This window comes from Dendrobates tinctorius, unplaced genomic scaffold (genome assembly GCF_039654945.1).
Source record: "Dendrobates tinctorius isolate UK_male_01 unplaced genomic scaffold, ASM3965494v1 ptg000107l, whole genome shotgun sequence".
NCBI classification, from domain to species: Eukaryota; Metazoa; Chordata; class Amphibia; order Anura; family Dendrobatidae; genus Dendrobates; species Dendrobates tinctorius.
The window spans coordinates 31183385-31204800 of record NW_027361775.1 but is presented as its reverse complement, the minus strand read 5'-3'; the positions used below and the strand labels follow the sequence as shown (position 1 = coordinate 31204800).

Sequence of the window (21416 nt, the reverse complement as noted above, 5' to 3'; positions counted from 1 at the left end):
AAAATCTACTATACGTTCAATTCCAGTGGGGCAGTTCTTGCGAGCAAAGAGAATTTGCTCTTCGGAAAAGACATATCAAAATCAAGCTGCAGATTTATACTCCAGATTTAGAGAAAGAGGATATGGTCACAGGCAAATTCGCAGAGCTTACAATAGAGTACAAGAAGTCTCTAGGGATCAATTACTTTACAAAAGAGACTCTAAATCTAGGGATAACAATCAAGTTCGTTTAATTACCCCTTTTAATGATCAATGGGATAACTTTACTGGTATAATTAATAAACACTGGCATGTGCTACAAATAGATCCTATTTTGAAAAAGACATTGCCAGCTAGACCTTGTATTACAGCTAAAAGATCCAAAAATCTATCTGACCTGCTTGTAAGGAGTCATCTAACCTCCAACGAAAAAGTACAAAAAGGTATTTTTGGTGAACTCCAAGGATTTTTTCCTTGTCGAACTTGTAAAGCATGCTCTAATACACTAAAAATGAATAAATTTCAAAATTCAGATCATTCCAAGACCTTTTCAATTAGAAAATGTCTTACCTGTTCATCTAAGGGTGTGATATATTATGCAAGTTGTCCTTGCAAAAAAATTTATATAGGAATGACTACAAGAGAGCTTAGAATTAGAATTCGTGAGCATGTTCGAGATATTGAAAAATCTAAGGAGGTTAAGGATCTGGACCAATTGAAGACACTACCGAGACATTTCCGTGCATTTCATCATTCTCGAGCTGATGATCTCCGTGTTTTTGCAATTGATCAGGTATCGTTGGGTATGAGGGGTGGAAATTTATTTCAAACTCTTTCACAGGTAGAAAGCAGATGGATCTATAGGCTCAATACGATGATACCAGTGGGTTTAAATGAGAACAATGGCTTTGGATCCTTGTTATAAAAAAATTCTCATATTGTGTATAATGGTTTTTACTTTTGCTTCGGTTTTTTAATCCTTTTTATTCTTATTATTTTTAGTTTTCATTTTATTTGACTCACCTTATTCAGTCTGCTCCTGGTCGTGGATCTCGTTTCATTATACAGAAAATGAAGTATATCTCAATCACAAGAAGAAGACTTTGGGATTTTCGTTGATCTCGTTTCACTATACAGAAAATGAAATATATCTCACTCACAAAGAAGAAGACTTTGGGATTTTCCTCCTCATTAATTTTGGGAATGAATATTGGGGATATTATTAATATTTTATAATGTGTATTTTGCTACTGTTCACCAGTACTGTTAGCCACATATTTTGCATAATCCATTGGCACTAATATTTTATGTATTTGTTATTGTTAAAACCGTTAGGTAGGGTTTTTGTCCCTATCACTTTAGGGATTGAACATTGGGATTATTTTAATTTCATAATCTTCAATCACCAGTCACATTCTTTGCATATCTTATTTGGCACCAGCATCTAATTTTTGTTTTTCTTTCTACACACTTTATTATTTAGTTACATTTCTACAAATGTTGCTCACATTTCAATATATTTCTTTCTGTTTTCATTTTGTTTTTTCAGTCTGATTAGTACGCATGCCCTGGATTCTCCCTACTTGAGATCTCCAGACACGCTCACCAGGTGCGCTCGTGGTGTCCTGCTGCTCACGCAGCGGGATCCATCTGCTCCCCATGAGCGCTGAAGGAGAATCTCTGATTTACTGAGTCGGGATACATCAGCGCATGCGTCACCTATTTTCAGACTTTTGAATGGTGAGTCCTGTGGTCTGGCATTGCGCATGTGCCTAATCGGGATGACACCTGATGCGCGATGTGGTTTATTGCCCATTGACCCTATATATACTAATTCCGGGGCATTTGTGAGTTATGCCTCCTGAGGAAGCCAAGGCGCAACGCGCGTAGAGGCGGCAGGCGGCGGCAGCACATAGTCACTTTAATGTAAGTGTTATGGTACTCTATTGCTTATTTGTTATCCGGTCCCACTTTTATTATTAGCTCTTTTTCTCTGCATAGTAGAATATAGTTTGCTTTGCCCTAGGTTGGTTATCTCTATGGCTTACTTTCGCCAGTAGTTGCTGAGGTTACTACTTGTACTTTTCTTTTCAAATTGCGGTCAGTCTTATTTGCTTTAATAAGTGGTTTACTCTGCCGAGCAACTAACTGTTTACTTATACTGTTCGTTTTGAACATTATAGTGAAAAAAATCTTTTCTGCCGGCTATCATTGTGGCAATTATTTATACTCACTTTTAACTCTTGCCACTTTATGCGAGTTTACGTGATTGGTGCAGCTCTTTGAAATCCATTCTCCATGCGGTGAAAACTGTTTACGGCGGTATGTACATTATACAATTTTGACTCTGTATTCTTCCTTAGCTGATAACCAACACTTTAGTGAATTTGTTATAATAAATTCTTTGGCAAAAGAAATATTCCCTATTATCTCTACTACATAAATATGGCAGATTAATGAATAAGGCTTTCTAGATCATATTTATATTATATGGATGAGACTTTTTATTGAGTACCTTAAGGGAGTAACGCTCTCTATTATTATTCTTTCCACTTGGATTTTTTCTTTAGATGTCACCTATTATTCATGTCTATCACTGCCTGCTTTAGCATTGATGCTCTGTTTTTGTTTTTAATTATTTTGTAATAAAATTTAATTTTTTTTTTTGCTAAAACTCTTCTGGTCCCTAATTTTCACTTAATAGTTGAGATATGGTTCTTTGTTGATATATACTGTTGTCTGAGTTATGCTATTATTTATTTCCCATTAACAGGGGATTTTTTTGGTACTTAATATATATACACATATATTATATGTATATGGAAGTATAGGCAAATAAGGAAAAATATAGCAGGTTCTGTTCGTAAATGTAATAATAACAATATGCTGTAACTATATGCTACAGTGATCATTACGCTAATCCCACCCATCAACTCTATATATTTACATTAATATCAGTATTTGTAACCAGCTGGTACGCAATGTCCTTGCAGCCTTTTTCTTTCATAGCAGTAGTCATCTCATAGTCAGAGTACCAGCCCCGATAGGCACTGTGTGCATAGGCAGCGGCTGGAGAGGCATGTTGGACACGGGTTGTTGTTACAATGCCTACAGATTTTCCTGCAGTAAAGAAACACAATTGAAGTTTCTTAAAAAGTTCATAAGAGGCTAAAATAACAGGTAAATACATGAAAACAAACTAAAGAACCTCTAGCTTGCTAACTTGTCCCCTGACCGCTTTACCACTGTATAATAGTACACATTATGATTCAACTAGACTTTATAAACATTTCTACAAAGTATCTTGCCCCAAAGTTCTTAATAATAAATAACCTGCTGAAATATTAAAATTTGGAATATAGAAAAAAACCTGTAAGTGTTAGGGATCGAGTGATTGTTTTTGTGTACTATACGTTACTATAGTCTATGAACTTCAGCTTGTTTTCTATTAAAAAATATTTTTAAAAAACAGCCACAATGTCTTTGTACCTGCTATTTTTGCTCGATGAAGTATGGATTTGACCTCATTCCCTTTTGCAGTCTCACAGAGGCCATACATTGCATTTGCACTAACTCCCAGGGTCCCAGAGTTGCCTTTTACCCCGCACAAGTAGGCTGTACCTGTCCCCGCACTGTCAGGGACTTGTGCATCCACGTTGTATACCTGCAGTATAAGCAAGAAAGAATATGGACATCATTTTTTATCCTGAATTCCATTTCCACTAATAGCCTACGCTCACATAACCTTACAAAAAACGATCCAATTTTAATTAAAAAAAATAGTTGATTTTTTATCTATATTAGGCCGGTTTCACATTAGCGCTTTTTCAGCGCACGCACGGCCGGGGGTAGCTCCGCCCCCGAGCCGGCTCTCTGCCCGGCGTGCCCGCCCCTTGCTTATAGCGCCGCCTGCTAGCGGACAGCGGCGCCTGCGATCGGCGCACCCTATCTTTAGCATAGGGTGCGCAGATCGTGCGCAGGCCGTGCGCTAGTTGCGCTTTGACCTGCGCTGCGCACTTTTGAACGTGCGCCGTGCGCGCCAAAATCAAACTTTTCGGATTTTGGCGCGCACGGCGCACCGTCAAAAGTGCGCAGCGCAGGTCAAAGCGCAACTAGCGCACGGCCTGCGCACGATCTGCGCACCCTATGCTAAAGATAGGGTGCGCCGATCGCAGGCGCCGCTGTCCGCTAGTAGGCGGCGCTACAAGCAAGGGGCGGACACGCCGGGCAGAGAGCCGGCTCGGGGGCGGAGCTACCCCCGGCCGTGCGTGCGCTGAAAAAGCGCTAATGTGAAACCGGCCTTATAGTTGGTCTTCCAATTGTATGGCAGTCTTATGACATTCAGTTCTATATATGAAAAGAAAAGAAAATTTTCAGTACCAAAAGCAATTTCATATGTTAAGAATTGCAATGTTTCAGTCAAAATTAGATGTTGTGAAGTTGATTTGTATGGCATTTGATTTTTGTTGTGCACACATAGACTTTTAATGGTGAGCCTCATCGGAAATATGGAATATACTAGTGCATGCTACAATTTTTTCATGTGGACGTTCTGTCTGTGTGAAAAAAAAAACTGTATATGTAAGGTCAGGGGGTTTTTTTTAGCGAGAGCACTCGTACTGAAAATATTGTTTTGTGAACATAGTTTTCCAAAGGAACAAAGATTTAACATAATTTATGCTCTAAGATCTATTCTTTTCAGGTATTTTGTAATGTCCTTTGTATTACTTCTTCTGCCTCATGGGTAGAGGGATGGAGAAGTAATTGTTCATAAAGAGAACCAACTGTTGTGATGGTGTGATATGTGATGTGGGTATCATTTTGTGTCTATTTATATTTTACGGATTTCCATAGTGTTTTCTTGTTGCCCTGTATCATTCCGTGTATTTCCCATATTGTCTAGAGTCTCAATTACCTTCCAAAAGTCTGATAATTGAATTAGTTCACTAAAGGTACTGTCACACTTAGCGATGCACCAGCAATCCCAACCAGCGATATGACGCTGTCAGGATCTCTGGTGCATCGCTAAGTGGTCACTAGTGAGCTGCCACACAGGCAGATCTCACCAGCGACATCACTGGGGACGGGGGTCGCTACCTACCTGTCACACTAGGCGATCCTGCGTCCTCCCACCCGGCTCCACGCTCGTCGCTCTTCTCTCCACAGGAAGCGCCGCAGGAAGCTGACGACGAGAAACAGTCCAGCCTGTTCTCGCGCGATCAGCGATAAGCAGCAGGAGAGCGGGTCGTAGGTAAGTATCAGACACAGCGATATCGCTAGCAATATTGCTATAACGTCACAAGTTATAGCAATATTGCTAGAGATATCGCTTAGTGTGACAGGCCCTTTACTGTCTGCAGCCTGACTGTATCTATGCCTCTTGATGAACCCCCTGACAACCCCCTTTGTCAGGTCTGGGAGGCCTGAAAACCGCCCCAACCTGTCTGACTACCCCTGGACATAAGGAGGGGGCTGGGGAGGACAGGGGCTGTTCAAATCAGACCCTGTGAGGTGATGATCGTGTGAAGACAGCACGTCAGAGAGAAGGGAAAGCACATGGACCCATTTTATCCTCTGTCTGCTGGATTATTGGACTCTCATCTCCTTGGACATTCATCTTGTTACTGAACTGCATTAGTGTTCTGGACTATTGTATCCTCAGTGCGATGGATTGTGTCTGGACCTTTTAGTTTTGCCTATAATAAAGGTTTTGGGATTGTTCACACTTCCCTCACTCTGTTGATTGTGTGGTATCAGAGAAGGACCCCGTGACACCTGTCATGTTAAATAATGCTATTAACCTGCAGATATGGGGTTAATCTGCAGGTCAATAACATTCTGAAACTGAGAACCCTGCTGCCAGAAGGAAATTAGCTTTAATCCCCCCAGCATGCTCGATCTTTCAGTTATAGGGCTGGCGGTAGCGGTGGCGCCACCGTGGTTTCAGTAACCGCCCTGTGTATAGAGAGCAATGTATGTAAATGCGCCCCCAGCACTGACTGAAAGCCAGCCCTAATGCTGATTGTGCTGTCAGTAATGCTGTCCCTGTCTACAACAGAATATGCTGCAATGTGTTACCATATTAGACAACCTCCATCTTCCTGTATGTAAACGTAAAGGGAATGAGTTCGTTGAATGCAGTGGAGAGCCGGAGACAGAGAAGGGGTTAACAAAGGTTTACTGAACAAGAAATAAGACAAGGAACACTCCACACAGGGAGACAAGATTAACTACATGAACTACAGTTATTAAGCACAACCACAATGCACGATAGAAAGATATGCAAAGCGGGGTAACTTATCGCTTGCATTCCTTGCAGGGGAAAGGCGACTGGAAAATCTTCCAACGTCGTTGCTAATCGTGAAGAAAGTCTCTGCCTCTTTTGCGGAGGAACGAGAAGCACTGTCTTCCAATGTTGCAAATGGATCCGGTCCTGGCTGGCTTGAGTACGCTGGATTGTGGAAACAGTCCTTTGTGTGGATTCTTCAGTGATGGCGCCGAACGCGAGCCATGTGCTCGCTCACAAACTGCAATAGTGGGTGGTTCTCTGGGATAATCTATAGGAACGCAGCAAATCAGCTTATCAATCACCACAGGCAGGACTGGGCTGTCCATAGGAACAGGGTCAGATGATAACTCAATGGTGTCAAAGTCAATTGTGGGGTCAGCATTCTGTGGGAAGGGTGGTGTGGAGTTGTCAGCTGGAGCAGCGGAGAGGGAGTCAACCTTCTCCTGTCGCTTTCCCACCAAGTCTGACCCATTCCCACGCTCAGTCCTCTTTATATTCCCTGTGCCCCCTGCTGTCCAGCGTGAAGGTTCTTCCCTCCCAGAAGAACCCTCCCCCGGCAACAGTAGTGACAGCCCTGATAATTCCGGCCCTAAAGGGCTGTTTCTGCCTTGACCCATCTTCTTACACCATGCTGCAGTGCTTACCCTATAGTTGTAACCTGGCATAGCAGCCTCTTAAATGAGTAAAGAAAACTGGCTGAATACAGCCCCTCTTCCCTGATTGTTGTTACCACTGAGCTATGTCTCCAAAATGAGGGCTGGGGGATGCTATCATCTTCTCCCACTGCAAGGTGCTGAGTTCAACATTCCAACCCGGCCATTCACAATTTCAAGGGAAGCTACCATCAGAAAATCACCTATTGCTTAAATCAAGTTTTTGTGTTATACGTTTTTGAAAATGCTTTAAAAGAGTGTTTTATTAACATTTTTGTCACAATGTCACAATACTACCACTCACGGTGTCCTAGGGATGCTGTGAATGACAGTTCTGGCACCCTATAGGATCGAGGGATAGCTGAGCTTTCAGGATTATGAATGACAGCTCTACCACCCAATCTGAGGCTGAAGTTTTAGTTTTGTGATTGACAGATCAGCCGTCCTATCTGGCTGGGTCTGTGTGATCTTCTCCATGTGTCATCAAGTCTGGGTAATTGCAGGGCTATTTAGCACTATGACAACTATAAGACCTTTGCCAGTTGTAGATTTGCTCAAGTGGTGTGTGTGTCTGCTCTGTGCTCTGAAGTTGTATCCTGATCTCCGTTGACGATCTTGGAATTACCTTTTGACCATCCATTTGACTAACCCCTTTGTCTTGATCCGATACTTTCATGATACTCTATCCTTACTATTGTATGCTTTTGTCTTTTTCCTTTGTCTAATTTGAGCCCTCTTCGTACTTATCCCAGACCTCTTGACTATCCTGCCTCACGGTAAATTTGTGAGTATGACTACCGTCACACTGAGTAGTGACTAGTGTCACATTACAATTGGCCCAAATAACTTTTTTCTCCCACCAGTATGGAGCCAATTGGCATACTTTGCAATCAGGTGATGAACCTGATACAGGTGGCTCAGGATCTGGCCAAGCAGCACCAGAAATTAGAAGCATCACAGTCCCAGCTGCACGATCAGTTTTCCAGTGCGATGGATGCTACTCAGAAACCTCTGCTGCAAGCAGTAGCTATGACAGCTGTACCTTCTGATATACAGTTGGTCTCTCCTGAAAAAGTAGTTGCTATCCCTGATAAATTTTCAGGGTAGAAAGATCAGTTCTGGGTTTTCAGGGAGAATTGTAGGATATTTTTTACCTTGCGACCCCGGTATTCAAGGGATGAGTCCTAGCGGGTGGGAATAATCATGTCACTACCGTGAGGAGGCCCTCAGACTTGGGCATTCTCTTTGACCCCACAATCCCCAGGATTGTCTTCAGTTAACACCTTTTTTGACGCATTAAAATTAATCTATGACAAACCTGACAGGATCCAGTTTGCGGAGGCAAGGATTATGACTCTGACATAGGTGGGGCTGCAATGCTGAGGATTACTATACCAAGTTATGGCAATGGTCCATGGAAGTGCTGTGGAATGATGCAGCTCTTTGTTGTCAGTTCTGTAGAGGCCTCTAAGATACTCTTATGGGCACTCTGGCCATCCATACTTTCCTTGGAGGAGGCCATGACCTCGTCCAAGGCTATTCAGTTGTATTGCAGAATTCGGAAGAGGCATGATGAGCGACAGCAGGGGTTCGTTCATTCTCCCCGATCTTGTCTACTTACTGGAGGCGGAACCAATGGAAGTGCGAGCTGCCATCTCTTCGGTCTTTAAAATGAGACATTGGTGCAATCTCGGACTCTGCTTTTGCTGTGGTCATGTTGGAATAATGCTTATTAGTGTATATATTATATCAACTATTATTTACTACTGTAATGGATGAGCTTCTGTCTCCAGCAATAATACAAAAAAAAAACAAAAAAAACAGGACTCTCCTGTTCACTGTGTGTGTAGCTGGAGCACATTTTACTTTCACTTTGTAAGCTGACAGACAGGATGCTAACTAGAGATGAGCAAGCTTGTTCGGAAAAGGTTTGCCAATATCAAATTTAGCGTGACCATTACACATTCGGATTCTGATTTGATTTCCCAAACATTTTCCTCAAAGTTGGCAAAATTCAGCTAAAGTTAAAAAATGATCGAGTTTCCACTAATGCTTTTCTTAGGACTTTGAATAGGATATTGGTGCTGTATGAGGAGCTGGGGGGATGTGTTTGATGAGGGGAGGGAATGGGGAGAGGTCAGAGGAGCGGCAGACTATTCTCCTTTAATTTATTTATATTTTTATTTACTTACTGTATGAAGATTCTGGCACCCAATCAGGGTGCAGAAACAATCCACAACATCCAGACACAAGGGTTTGCATCATTGGCTGCCGAAGTCACATGTCCCTCTCCATATAAAATGCAGGCATGTGGTTTCTGCACCATTTTGTGGGTGTAACAGCATACTGAGGCTGCTTTTGCTGCAGTTATTCAGATAGTTAACTAGGTGGTTTATCCTCAGCTAGTTCAGATAGATAGGATGCTGTGTCAAATCGACCTTTCAGCATATAAATCTGGAGTGCTAATTCTGTGATGCAGCCAAAACTCGCCACTTCAACATATAAATCCATAGTGCTGCTGATTCTGTACTACAGTAACCAGCCACCACTTCAGCATATAAACTGTAACTGTGAGCGCTATAAGAGAAATGAACATTCATTGCCAGTGCAGTGAATATTCATTTCTCTTTAGTAGCAGGCACAGTTACAGCCACCGACTCCTGCCTCCTGTGACCCGCTGCTCCGCCGCTCCCCCTAAAGGGTTCTAGCAGGAACGTGGATGCAGTAACGGAGCAAGGCAAAGCAAGGGTTAAAAAGGGGTTTAATATACAGTGGATACTCCATGCAGGGAGAAGTGGGAAACAATAGACAGGTTCAACAGGGGTGATTTAACGAGAATGTTGAGCAGAATCAGGTAAATAGAAAAAACAGGCCATGGCGCATTCGGGGTCTTGCATTGTCCTGAAGAAGGAGGTGTTCTGGATCCTTCTGAAGGCAATGAATCCTTGTGGTCCTGGCAAGGGGTCCGGAGGAATGAAGGGTGGCGAAAAAGAAAGTCTCTGCCCCGTGCAGGGGTTAACGTGACATGGCGATTGTGCGCGAGCTTGCCTGGCCTCAGATCACAGAGGCTGACCCGGCTTCCTTTCCGGCTGAGGTGTGAGTCTACGATTTCACAAGGGGTCTTATGACTTACAGTCAGTGATGGAAGCGGCGTCAGTGGTGTCGGAGATGTCAGCGGTGTCCGTACCGCTCTCTGCTGCTTGACTCTCCTAGCATCGCTGAAGCCTCTCAGTCCTAGGCCAGCTCTGTGACGAACCCCTACCATCAGAGCACTCACACTGTCGCCCTGCGCACTGCACGTTCCCGCGCCAAAACTGCCCATTTTCCCACGCTGCGGCTCTAATAACTTAACCGCGCCCCCTGTCAGCAGGTGCAAAGGTCGGTCTGGGGTTTTTAGCTTTCCCCCGTGCAACATAGGTGACAGCCCCGACAGTTCCGGAACCTTTGCAGGGAAGGTACACCTGATATGGTCCTTGTTCTTACACCCCTCCCCCGCCATCTTTCTGGGACAATGACTCGTGTAAAAGCTGAATGCATTCCTCAATAGGGCAGATATAGTACGCCTGCACAGGAGCCGTGGAAGAAGTAAGGAAGCGGACATCATCGCTAGAAGATGGGAGGCGCCGGACTGGACCGCGACACCCATCAGACTGGACCGCGACACCCATCGGATCGGACCGGACCTCCAGGTGAGTATAATCTAATTCATTTTTCTTATCTTTCAGGTTACATTGGGGGCTTATCTACAGCATTACAGAATGCTGTAGATAAGCCCCTGATGGCGGTGGCCGCATCTCATATCGGAAAAATGTGTGTGGTCCAATGAGTACTCAAACTCCTGAAAATAAAAGATATTTTCTCATATTTATAGATGATTATTCAAGATGTACAGTTGTCTTTCTGCTTCACAGCAAAGATGAAGTTCCAGAGAAACTTGAAATATATCTCGCTGAAGTATACAACAAATTTGGGAGAATGCCAAAAATTCTGCCTACAGAGAATATAACTGAATATTCAAGTAATGAGACACAATGCATTTTAAGGAAAAATGGGATCGTGTTTCAGACCACTGTACCATACAGCCCTGAACAAAATGGTGTAACAGAAAGAAGAAACTGGACGCTTTGTGAAAGTGGGAGAAGTATGCTATTTGACGCAGTTTTGCCAACAACATATTGGGGTGAAGCAATCATGACACCAGGCTACCAGGTAAAGCTAATGAGAAAACTCCGCTTGAGCAATGGAACAGCAAGAAGCCACATAATATTCGGAAATAAAGTATTTGTACATATTCCTTAAAAAAATGTACCAAGTGGGAATCTCATGCAAAAGAAGGTATCCTGGTGGGCTACAGTGAAACCCAGAAAGGATATAGGATCATGCACCCAGAAATGAACAATTTCACAATAAGGAGAGATGTAATGGAAGAAACACTTTACAGCCCAGCTCTTCCTATATGAACCTGAATATGCACAGTAAAGCATGGATGAACTTTTTTGTAATTAAATGCTATAGAAACAGCTAAAACAGTGATATGATTTGGTCTTCTCGAAAGGTGGATGAAGAACCCGTGACAGTGGCTCCTATGATAATTTCACCTTGATTGTGGGTATATGATTTTGGAGACACAGAAAAAAGTCACAAATAAATCAAAGAGAAACAGAACTCTGCTTTGCTTATATTGAATCTTAATGTTATTAAGTGGCCAAAACAAACATGACCATAGTGTAATTTACATTAAAGTTCATTTCGAGGTTGAAAGTGAAAAAATATTTCTAGTTTAATAATAATTTACTGTTTTTTATTTCTGTGCTACAACCATAAAAGTGACTTAAAACACAGAAAACTACAACTTGTTATACATGGAGAGTTATTTGCTAATTAACTTTTTTCTGCCACAAATCTAATACTTCACCATGTAATCTAACCCTCACTGTTGTGTCATCAATCAAGGGGCACATTTTATTTTAAAGCAGAAATAACCTATTCCTTAGGATCTCAAGGCTGATCAAAATTTATTAATCAACCACTGCCCATTAATATTTATTTAAATGGTCAGCCTTGGCTATTCTGTAATATTAATGTTGGTAGAAAGAAATTCTCTGCAGGATCCATCAATCTGTTTTCTACACATGTGGTAGCATGGAAAGGTATTTTAAGTTACTTCCCATTTTCCCGCAATTTCCACATAGGATATGGCTAGTGGGTAGATTTGATAGAACCCGCTAGAAACCCCTTCCTGTCCAAGATTTTTAGGAAAAGAATACGGTATGTTGATTTGGTTAAATCTTGATACATAGAAATCGTTATTGAGTGGGAACATAGGTCTACACTACCTTGGAAAGTGCGACATAGGGAAATGATTCCATCTCTAATATATTTTCTTCTCCATTTTCATTTCTTAGCTGGCCTTGGTATATTCGTGCTGCAGATATTGTGGTTACTCCCATTCCTGGAACGAAACAGCAGTAAATTATCACTATAAAGGTAATTAAAGACTAGTATAGTTAGTAAAAGAAGTAGTATATATGGTAAAGAAGTATAATCAAAAAAGGGAATCACATTTATATTTGTTGTGATGAATGGAGATGAGCGTCCACCTCAGTAGTAATCAAGGACATGCTGGGTCCACCAAGAGGTCACAAGGATCACAGGTGTCCACTGTAGAATTAAAGCCTATGGCATATGGCCTTATGATATGAACACAATTTGCAGTATCGCTATGTAATCTAACAATTTCAATGTCTTCATTATGTTACACATTTTAACAATAAAGATGCTCACCGTCTCCCAGGAACATGATTAGATTCTTGGCTCTGTGGTTGATGGGTTTCAAGTCCAAAGCTCTTTTCAACGTCTGGAAAGCCTGATCGTTCCAGAATTTAGGAGTCTTTTCTTGCTCTGAATGCAAAAAAGTAAAATTATACAAGGTTCCAAAGCTGTCAATCCAATAGTCATTCCAATGTCATTATTAATAATTATGGGTTCCATGCTAAGCAAACACTCATATGCGCCGCATGAGCAATTTTAGAGGTATTGAAAACAGTTATTTGTTTTTTTTTGTAGAAAGGTTTTAATCTAGTCCCAGTAATGGAAAATAATTACTTAAGGTGTTTCATGTTCCAGATCTTAAACAATTCACAGCTTGACAACTGAAAAAAGATTCTCAATGCATAAATGTATTTGGGAGTATCACAGGAATGGCATGTGCAATAAGTGGACATTCACAACTCTACAGTAACAGTCATCACTACTCATTGGCGTAACGTGAAGCTTGTGGGGCCCTCTGCAAAATCGCTAAGAGGCTCCCTAAATATCACAGGCCTTCAATAGTATTGATCTTTTCACATAAACCAAAGGGACCTTTTGGGCCTCCCTAGTTTTCAGGGACTGGGTGCAGTTACAACCCCTGCACTGTTTATAGTTACTCCCCCAGTAACAATTCCTCCTTCAAAGTGTCAGCAAACACAGTGGCTTGTAAAAGTTTAGGCACCCCTGGTCAAAATTACTGTTATTGTGAACAGTTAAGTAAGTTGAAGATAAAATGATCTCTAAAAGGCCTAAAGTTAAAGATGACACATTTGTTTTGTATTTTAGGCTAAAAAGTAATACACATTGTAATTTTTTCACATTTTAAAAATTACAAAAAGAAAAATGGTCTGATGCTAAAGTTTGGGCACCTTTGGAGATTTGCGTGCTCAGATAACTTTGACCAAGGTTTCAGACCTTAATTAGCCTGTAAGGGATATGGCTTGTTCACCCTCAATGTTAGGAAAGGCCAGCTGATGCAGATTCCACAGGTTTAGAAACACATAGCCTCCTCTAACTTTGTGCGAAAAAACAGCCACCATGGGTTCTTTTAAGCAGCTGCCTAGCACTCTGAAAATGAAAATGGTGGCGGCCCACAAAGCAAGAGAAAGCTATAAGAAGATAGCAAAGCGTTTTCAAGTTGTCCTTTCCTCAGTTCAATATGTAATTCAGAAATAGCAGTTTACAGGAACAGTGAAGGTCAAGATAAGGTCTGGAAGGCCAAGCAAAATTTCAGAGAGAGCTGCTTGTAGGATTGCTAGAAAGGCATATCAGAACCCCCACTTGACTGCAAAAGACCTTCAGAAAGATTTAGCAGATTCTGGAGTTGTGGTAATTGTTCTACTGTTCAGAGACACCTTATCAAATATGGCCTTCATGGAAGAGTCATCAGAAGAAAACCTCTTATGCACCCTCACCATAAAATTTAGCATCAGAGGTATGCAAAAGAACATCTAAACAAGCCCAATGCATTTTAGAAACAAGTCCTGTGAATCGTTGAAGTTAAAATAAAACTCTTTGGTCGCAATGATCAAAGGTATGTGCAGAGAAAAAATTGCATAGAATTTCAGGAAAAGAGCATCCCTCCAACCATTAAGCATGGGGATGGATTAATCATGCTTTGGAGTTGTGTTGCAGACAATGGCACAGGGAACATTTCACAGGTAGAGGGAAGAATGGTGTCAATGAAATTTCAACAAATTCTTGATGCAAACATAACACCATGTGTAAAAAAGCTGAATTTGAAAACAGGATGGCTTCTACAAATGGATAATTGTTGTGAGTTCATTTTCCCCTTCGTCACTGAGGTCTGGTGAACTCCCTATTCTGGTGAGGGAAGGTAGTGAGCCTGATTATCAGGCACCTGAGCCTAATGATGATGACTGGCTGAGTGGAGTCACGGACTGGATATAAGGCTGCCGACGCCCTTCTGCCCTGCGGGTGATTTCTCTGTGGACTTCTAGGACACCAGTCTGATTCCTGCTCCTCTAAAGCTAAGTTTTCTGATTTGCCTTTTTGCATTTGTGTTTTGTTTTTGTTTGCCTTGCTTTTCTGGTTTCTGCCATTCCCTGTTGGGTGAGCTGAATTTCCTTTTGCCTGTTGCTCTGTCTTCAGAATATTCCTGAGTACTGACATAGTCTTTTGAAGCCTAGCGTCTTCAGGGCCTTTTTCACTGTCAGTCTGTTGGCTCTTATTTTCATAGGGTTTTTCACAGATTGCAGACAGCAGCCTTCCTGTCCTTTCCTATCTAGTTAGCTTGGGCCCCGTCTTTGCTCAGTCTATCTTTCTGTCTGTGTTAGTGTTCTTTCTTCTTGCTTCACCATCATTATATGTTGGGGGCTGCCTTTTGCTTTGGGGTCTGCTCTGGGGCAGTTTAGATTTCCCTTTCTGTCTTTAGGCTATATAGTCCTCCGGCTGTGATCGAGGGGTCTAGGGCATCGTAGGAACCCCCCACGGCTACTGCTAGTTGTGTTGATAGGTTCAGGGGTCTGCAAGCCGATAGCTGCCAACTTCTCTGGTTTTCTGGACTTAGCTAGCATTTCTGTTTTTGCCTCCTACGGTGACTCATTCATAACAGATAATGATCACGCACATCAAAATCCACAATAGACTACCTCAAAAGGCGATAGCTAGAGGTTTTTGAATGGCCCTCACAGTCCCCCGATTCGATCATCATTGAAAATCTGTGGCTAGTCTTCAAAATAGCAGTGCATGCAAGGCGACCCAGGAATCTCACAGAAATGGAAGAATTTTCCAAGGAAGAAAGGATGAAAATCCATCAAACAAGAATTGAAAGACTGGCTGGCTACTAAAAGCATTTACAAGCTGTGATATTTTAAAAGGGAGTGCTACTAGGTACTAACTATGCAGGGTGCCCAAACTTTTGCATTGGCCTATTTTCCTTATTGTAATTTTTAAAATGTAAAAAATGACAATATATAATTTTTTTGGCCTAAAATACAGAGAAAATGTGTCATCTTTAACTTTAGCCCTTTTAGAGATCATTCCATCTTCAACTTGCTTAACTGGTCACAATAACAGTAATTTTGACCAGGGGTGCCCAAACTTTTAAATGCCACTGTATGTAAATTCTTCTAATATGGCAGCTTAAGTAGCAACTTGGAACTACTTTGTGGTTGTATAAAAGGAGAAGGCAAATGATGAGAAATGATCTCTGTTCTGCCTTCTTCCATGTGTGACGTTGTGTGGATTCCAGCATACGGCTAAACCCTTCATCCACTCCCAGTAAAAAAGACTGTATGGGTGCTTAAGTCTATATTTATTAGGATGACGTGAACAACAATGGTAGAAGATAATGGATGATATAGTAGCTGAGATCGGGTAAAAACTATAAAGAAACAGACAGTACAATACATTAGTACTGGCAGATAACAACATAGCAATAATGCAGGGTGCTATTACATAGGTAAAGGCAATGATACAGAGTGCTAATATATCAGTAGCAGGCATTATTACAGAGGCTGAGTACTACACACACAATGCAGTGAAAAGAGATATCTAAACAAACTTAGGCTGCTAGCATTGCACTACCATGAACAGAAATGCATAAATACATACAGAGCAAGAGCATTACATAGAGCTGAAAATACATTGCAAATATCATGGGGGGCTGCATTATGGCTAGCTTACACAGATGCATTTGCAAAAACACATAACTGCACTAAACCCTCACCGGAATCTGCTTGATAGGAGCAGTGATTTTACAGAGAGCTGGATGCCTGTGAGAAGCTCAGAGATCCGAGGGAAAATGGCTACATGCTTCAAGCCCGGGAAACCTGGAGGGGCGGTTCTGAACAGAACAACAATTAAAGGGAAAGGAGCCCCTAACTTCAAGAATAGGAAAAAGAAGGGCAACTATGACATCTAATGGCCATAGCTGGAACAGCACTTAAGAAATGTCTTGCTGCACATGAATGAGTAGAACAGTCTCCATATATAGCATAGACTGTAGAGGAATTGGCACATCTCACAAACTTTGAGATTTGGCCCGAAATGGCTATAAAGTATCTTTTACAACTATACTAAGAAGGTCATTACAAAACATTTACAGCCCTGCCACTGGAATTTAGGCTACCGAAGACATGCTTATTCAAAACTGCTATATTTCCAATTATCACATGTCTGTATAAATCAGTTTAGGAGGGACCCTATTATGTGGAAATGTGGTTATCTTGAACCAGTGCCTAGATCTAAGCAACTTCAGAAAATAGTTCATTCTTTTACAAAACTATGCAAGCAGTCACCAATCAGCAAAATAAAAAGTGTTTGAACTTGGATGGAGAACTTTTTTGAGTTGAATGATGACCATGTTTAAAAACTTGCCATTGTGTGGAATATCTCTGCAATCAGTGCTAGGAATGAACTCATGTAGATGAAATGCTTACATAGTGTACTTGCCCCTGAGGAGCTAGTACAAATGGGAAAGCTCGCTATTAATACATGTACTAGATGTAACAGTGGTCTAGGTAGTCTATTTAAAAAAAAATTTAATTGGCCTATTATTTGACCCTAATGTTAAGATGTCCACCATTTCTGGAATGCAAAATTGGGATTTCTGGATGTCAGGGAGAACACCACTATGCCAATTACAAGGGAACTCACAGTGAGTGTATGGTATATACACCTCCGATTCCAACGCATGGAATATATATACAAGGTGGGCCATTTTTATGGATATGCCTAACTAAAATGGGAATGGTTGGTGATATCAACTTCCTGTTTGTGGCACATTAGTATATGGGAGGGTGAAAATATTTCAAGATGGGTGGTGACCATGGCGGTCATTTACAAGTTTCTCTTTGCTTACAGCCATTGATATGTCACAAAGGTTAACACGTCAGGAGCGGATAGAAATTATGTTGATGTCTGGTGAACGCAGTACCCGGGTCATTGCAGCAGATTTCAATGCAAGACACCCTACGCAAGAAAACTGTCACCATTCCCATTTTATTTAGGTGTATCCATATAAATGACCCACCCAAAAAAGTTTGCCTCATCATTGAACATAATGTTCTGTGTAAACTGTGGGTCCTGTTCCAATTTTTGTTTTGCCCATTCTGCAAATTCAGCGCGCCGATCTGGGTCACCAACCATTCCCATTTTATTTAGGTGTTTCCATATAAATGGCCCACCCTGTGTATATATATACCCAGGAAGGTCACTGGTAACAGCACAATAACAAAAGGAACTACTAGCTACCTCCACCAATAATGTATATAGGCCAATTAGGCACCAGTTACAGGTAGCGTATGGTTTCAGGGGTGCGGTTTACAGAGAAAGCGGATCATAGCTATTATATCTTATACATTAAATCTGGAAAGGTGGGCAGTGTTTAAAAAAAATACACAAAGACCTTACAAAATGGTAACAACAATACGCTATGTGACGGAGTCAGCTTTTGCTGAGTCGTTTTCTTTAGAGTGGACCCTCTGGGTCGTGGCACCCACCCACCTAGGGCGAGCTAACCTTGTGAGGAACCACCCCCTATACAGGGAGTGTCAGGGGCAAGGCCAAAGGGGTGAGGCACCACTACTGCTGGAACCAGACGGCCGGCTCAAGGAAGACACGAGTGTCTGAGGACATGTAGGAAACAAGACAAGACGTGAATTCAAGGTATCTTCATTAAGGCAAACTCAGGGTAACAACAGGTGCAAAACATGATTGTCAGGAACACTGCACTAAACTTGCTCACTGAGCCAGTGCGCGTGTCCTGAGTAAAGCGAACTGTGCTCAAAGATACCTGTGGTACTTCAGAACAGCAGGACCTGAAGCACGTGACTGCTGGGGGCATGGCCTAAACTCCAGAGAGCTAGGAGCTGCAAGAGAACTCCTAGCAGGGTAACTGCGAGACAAAGTTACCAAGGGGCATAGACAGGGAGGATAGTCAGGACGTAGCCAATGAGTCATACACAGAGATAGCTGCAAGGTACAAGAGGGGCGAGCAGAGAGTAGTCAGATCACAGGCAACGAGTCATACACAGAGAGGGTAGCACAGTACAGAATCAACAGGCAAACTCACAACGGGGAACAGAACCGGGTCAGAACCATATAAACAAGCTATAACAATGAACAGGCACAGGCATACAGAGGTCACCACACTCGGCCAAAGGCAAAAGTATAACTGACAGGGATTGGAGCTTCCCAGGGGTTTAAGAGGCTCTCCCAGAACCAAAGAGAGGCCACAATTATTAACCCCAGGTGTGCAGGTCAAAACCTGCAATGAGCTCCAGACATTAACCCCTGAAGTGCAGCTCAAAAACCTGCACTGGGATCATGACAATGATAACAAGAAAACACAGCAAGGTGCGTGCATGGCACGCCAAGGTCCATGGCATGGTACGTGCTAGATGGCATGCCTAGGTATAAGTAAGGCTCAATGGCATCGGACTCCGGACAGCTGGCAACAATCGACAGGATCAGAGCATCAGGCTGCGGACATCAGCTCCGGACATCAGGCCGCAGTCGTCAGGCTTACGATCTCTGGCAGCGATCGGCAGGTTCCAGGCATCCGGCCGGCAAACCAGGGTTCAGGCAAGGAGGCACAACAGATCTCCAGACATGGTGCGTGTTAGGGAACACGCCAAAGTCCAAGGCAAAGTTCCAGGCAGGGTGCGTGCTAGGGGCACACCAGGGTCCAGGGCAAGGTGCAAGGCAAGGTGCGTGTGTAGGGGACACGCCAGGTTCAAAGTACAAAACACGGTGCGTTTGTAGGGGACACGCCAGGGTTCAAAGTACAAGACATGGTGCGTGTGTAGGGACACGCCAGGGTTCAAGGTCCAAGGCAAGGTCCCGCGCATGCTGGGGGACACGCCAAGGTCAGGGTACAAGTCAAGGTCCTGCGCGTGCCAAGGGACATGCCAGGGTCAGGGTACAAGGCAAGGTCCTGCACGTGCAGAGGGACACGCTAGGGTCAGGGTTCAAGACAAGGTCCTGCGCGTGCCGAGGGACACGCCAGGGTCAGGGTTCAAGGCAAGGTCCTGCGCGTGCAGAGGGACACGCCAGGATCAGGTTCAAGTCAGGGTGCGTGCTAAGAGACATGCCAGGGTTCAGGCTAAGGCAAGGGCCTGCGCGCGCTCGGAGGCACACCAGGGTACAGGCTAGGGCCTATGCGTGCAAGTGGGCACGACAAGTACATGGCAAGATCTGCGCATACTTTTACAGAAGCATTGGGAGATGTGCCAAGGAGCAGGCTAGGACCTGCGCGTGCTATTATAGAAGCACGCAAAGCACAGTGCAGAGACAGCGTGGGTGCAAGGAAGCACAGAGAGCACGGCTGGGGCACTGGCTAGCTGGTCGGGCTGCGGCACAGACAGACGGGCAAGACTCCAGCGAACCCGGCTGAGGCATTACAGGCGACACAGCTGTCACTGGCCGACAAGCACGACTGAGGCACAAGCAGGCGGACACGGCTGAGGCACAGACAGGAGGCTAGGAAGGCCAAGCGCATGCAAAGGGCACATGAAGAAACAAGGCAAGGCAAAAAACAAGGCAAAGCTAGACTAGGTACGGAACAAGATGCGGAACGTAGGCAGAAGCACAGAGCGGGGTCAGAGAGAGAAAAGGGCTAGCAGCGGAGCATAGGCCGAAGCCCAGAGCCGGGTCAAGGGAGAACCTTGAGACTAGCCATGAAATGTGCTAGAGAGCACGATAGGACAGAGTCTAGCAGCGGAGCGTAGGCCGAAGCCCAGAGCCGGGTCAAGGCAAAACCTTGAGACTAGACATGGAATGTGCAAGAGAGCACCATAGGGCAGAGTAAGGAAAACCAGGCAGAGACAGAGAACGTGGAAGTACTACAAGGCTCAGAACAGCAAAGGCCAGACATGGCAAAACAGGCAAGGCAGAGAACAGAGGAAGGACTACAAGGCAAAGAATAGCTAAGGTGAGACACAGCAAAACAGGCTAAGGCAGAGAACACAGGAAGGACTACAAGTCTAAGAATAACAAGGACAAACATGGCACAAAAGACAACACAAGACATGGCACGAGACAAGAGGCAGAATACAAGCACAGAGCGTGTGCAGAGAAGCACTACAGGGCAGAGTGCAGGGGCACAGAATACAAGGAGCGACCGAGCAGACCAAGCAGCCATGCAGGGAAGCAACACGATACTCAGGCCCTGACCAACCATAGGAAGGGGCGATCTGATATAGCACCATAGCACCTGCACTTCCAGGTCAGGACCAGGGAAGGACTTCCGGTTCAGATCCTCCAGGATCATAGAGAGCATTGCTAGATCAGACTGGGCTGGACCATAGAGAAGGTCACATGATCAGGGGCTCCAGAAACACTGAGAGGTTAGCTGAGTCAGACAGTGCTGGAACATAGAAAAGGTCACATGATCAGGGGCAGAACCACAGAGACAACTACAGCAGGCAGAGCAGAGATGGGCGCACACACAGTAACGGCGTGCAGCCATGAGGTACACGTGCGCCTACACACTGCTCCAAGAGTCACGCAGCACAGCAGTCATGAGGTGCACAGGCACACTGCTCCAGGGATCTTGCAGCATAGCAGACATGAGGTGTGCATGCACACTGCTCCAGGGATCTTGCAGCATAGCAGACATGAGGAGCGCGTGCACACTGCTCCAGGGATCTTGCAGCATAGCAGACATGAGGAGCACGTGCACACTGCTCCAGGGATCTTGTAGCATAGCAGACATAGTG

At 43.5% G+C, this 21416-nt stretch overlaps 1 protein-coding gene across 1 annotated transcript in view; it reads right to left on the bottom strand.

The window, feature by feature from the left end:
• Window positions 1-12821, bottom strand: part of LOC141100696 (alkaline phosphatase, germ cell type-like) — an 83088-nt gene extending 70267 nt beyond the window's left edge. Inside the window, exons 1-4 of the mRNA XM_073589331.1 lie at window positions 12706-12821; window positions 12258-12373; window positions 3469-3643; window positions 2927-3099 (exon numbers count right to left, since the gene is read on the bottom strand). Of these exons, the coding sequence (XP_073445432.1) occupies window positions 2927-3099; window positions 3469-3643; window positions 12258-12373; window positions 12706-12721 (480 nt within the window). The 5' untranslated portion in view covers window positions 12722-12821. The remainder of the gene's footprint in view (window positions 1-2926; window positions 3100-3468; window positions 3644-12257; window positions 12374-12705) is intronic.
• Window positions 12822-21416: the final 8595 nt, after the last annotated feature.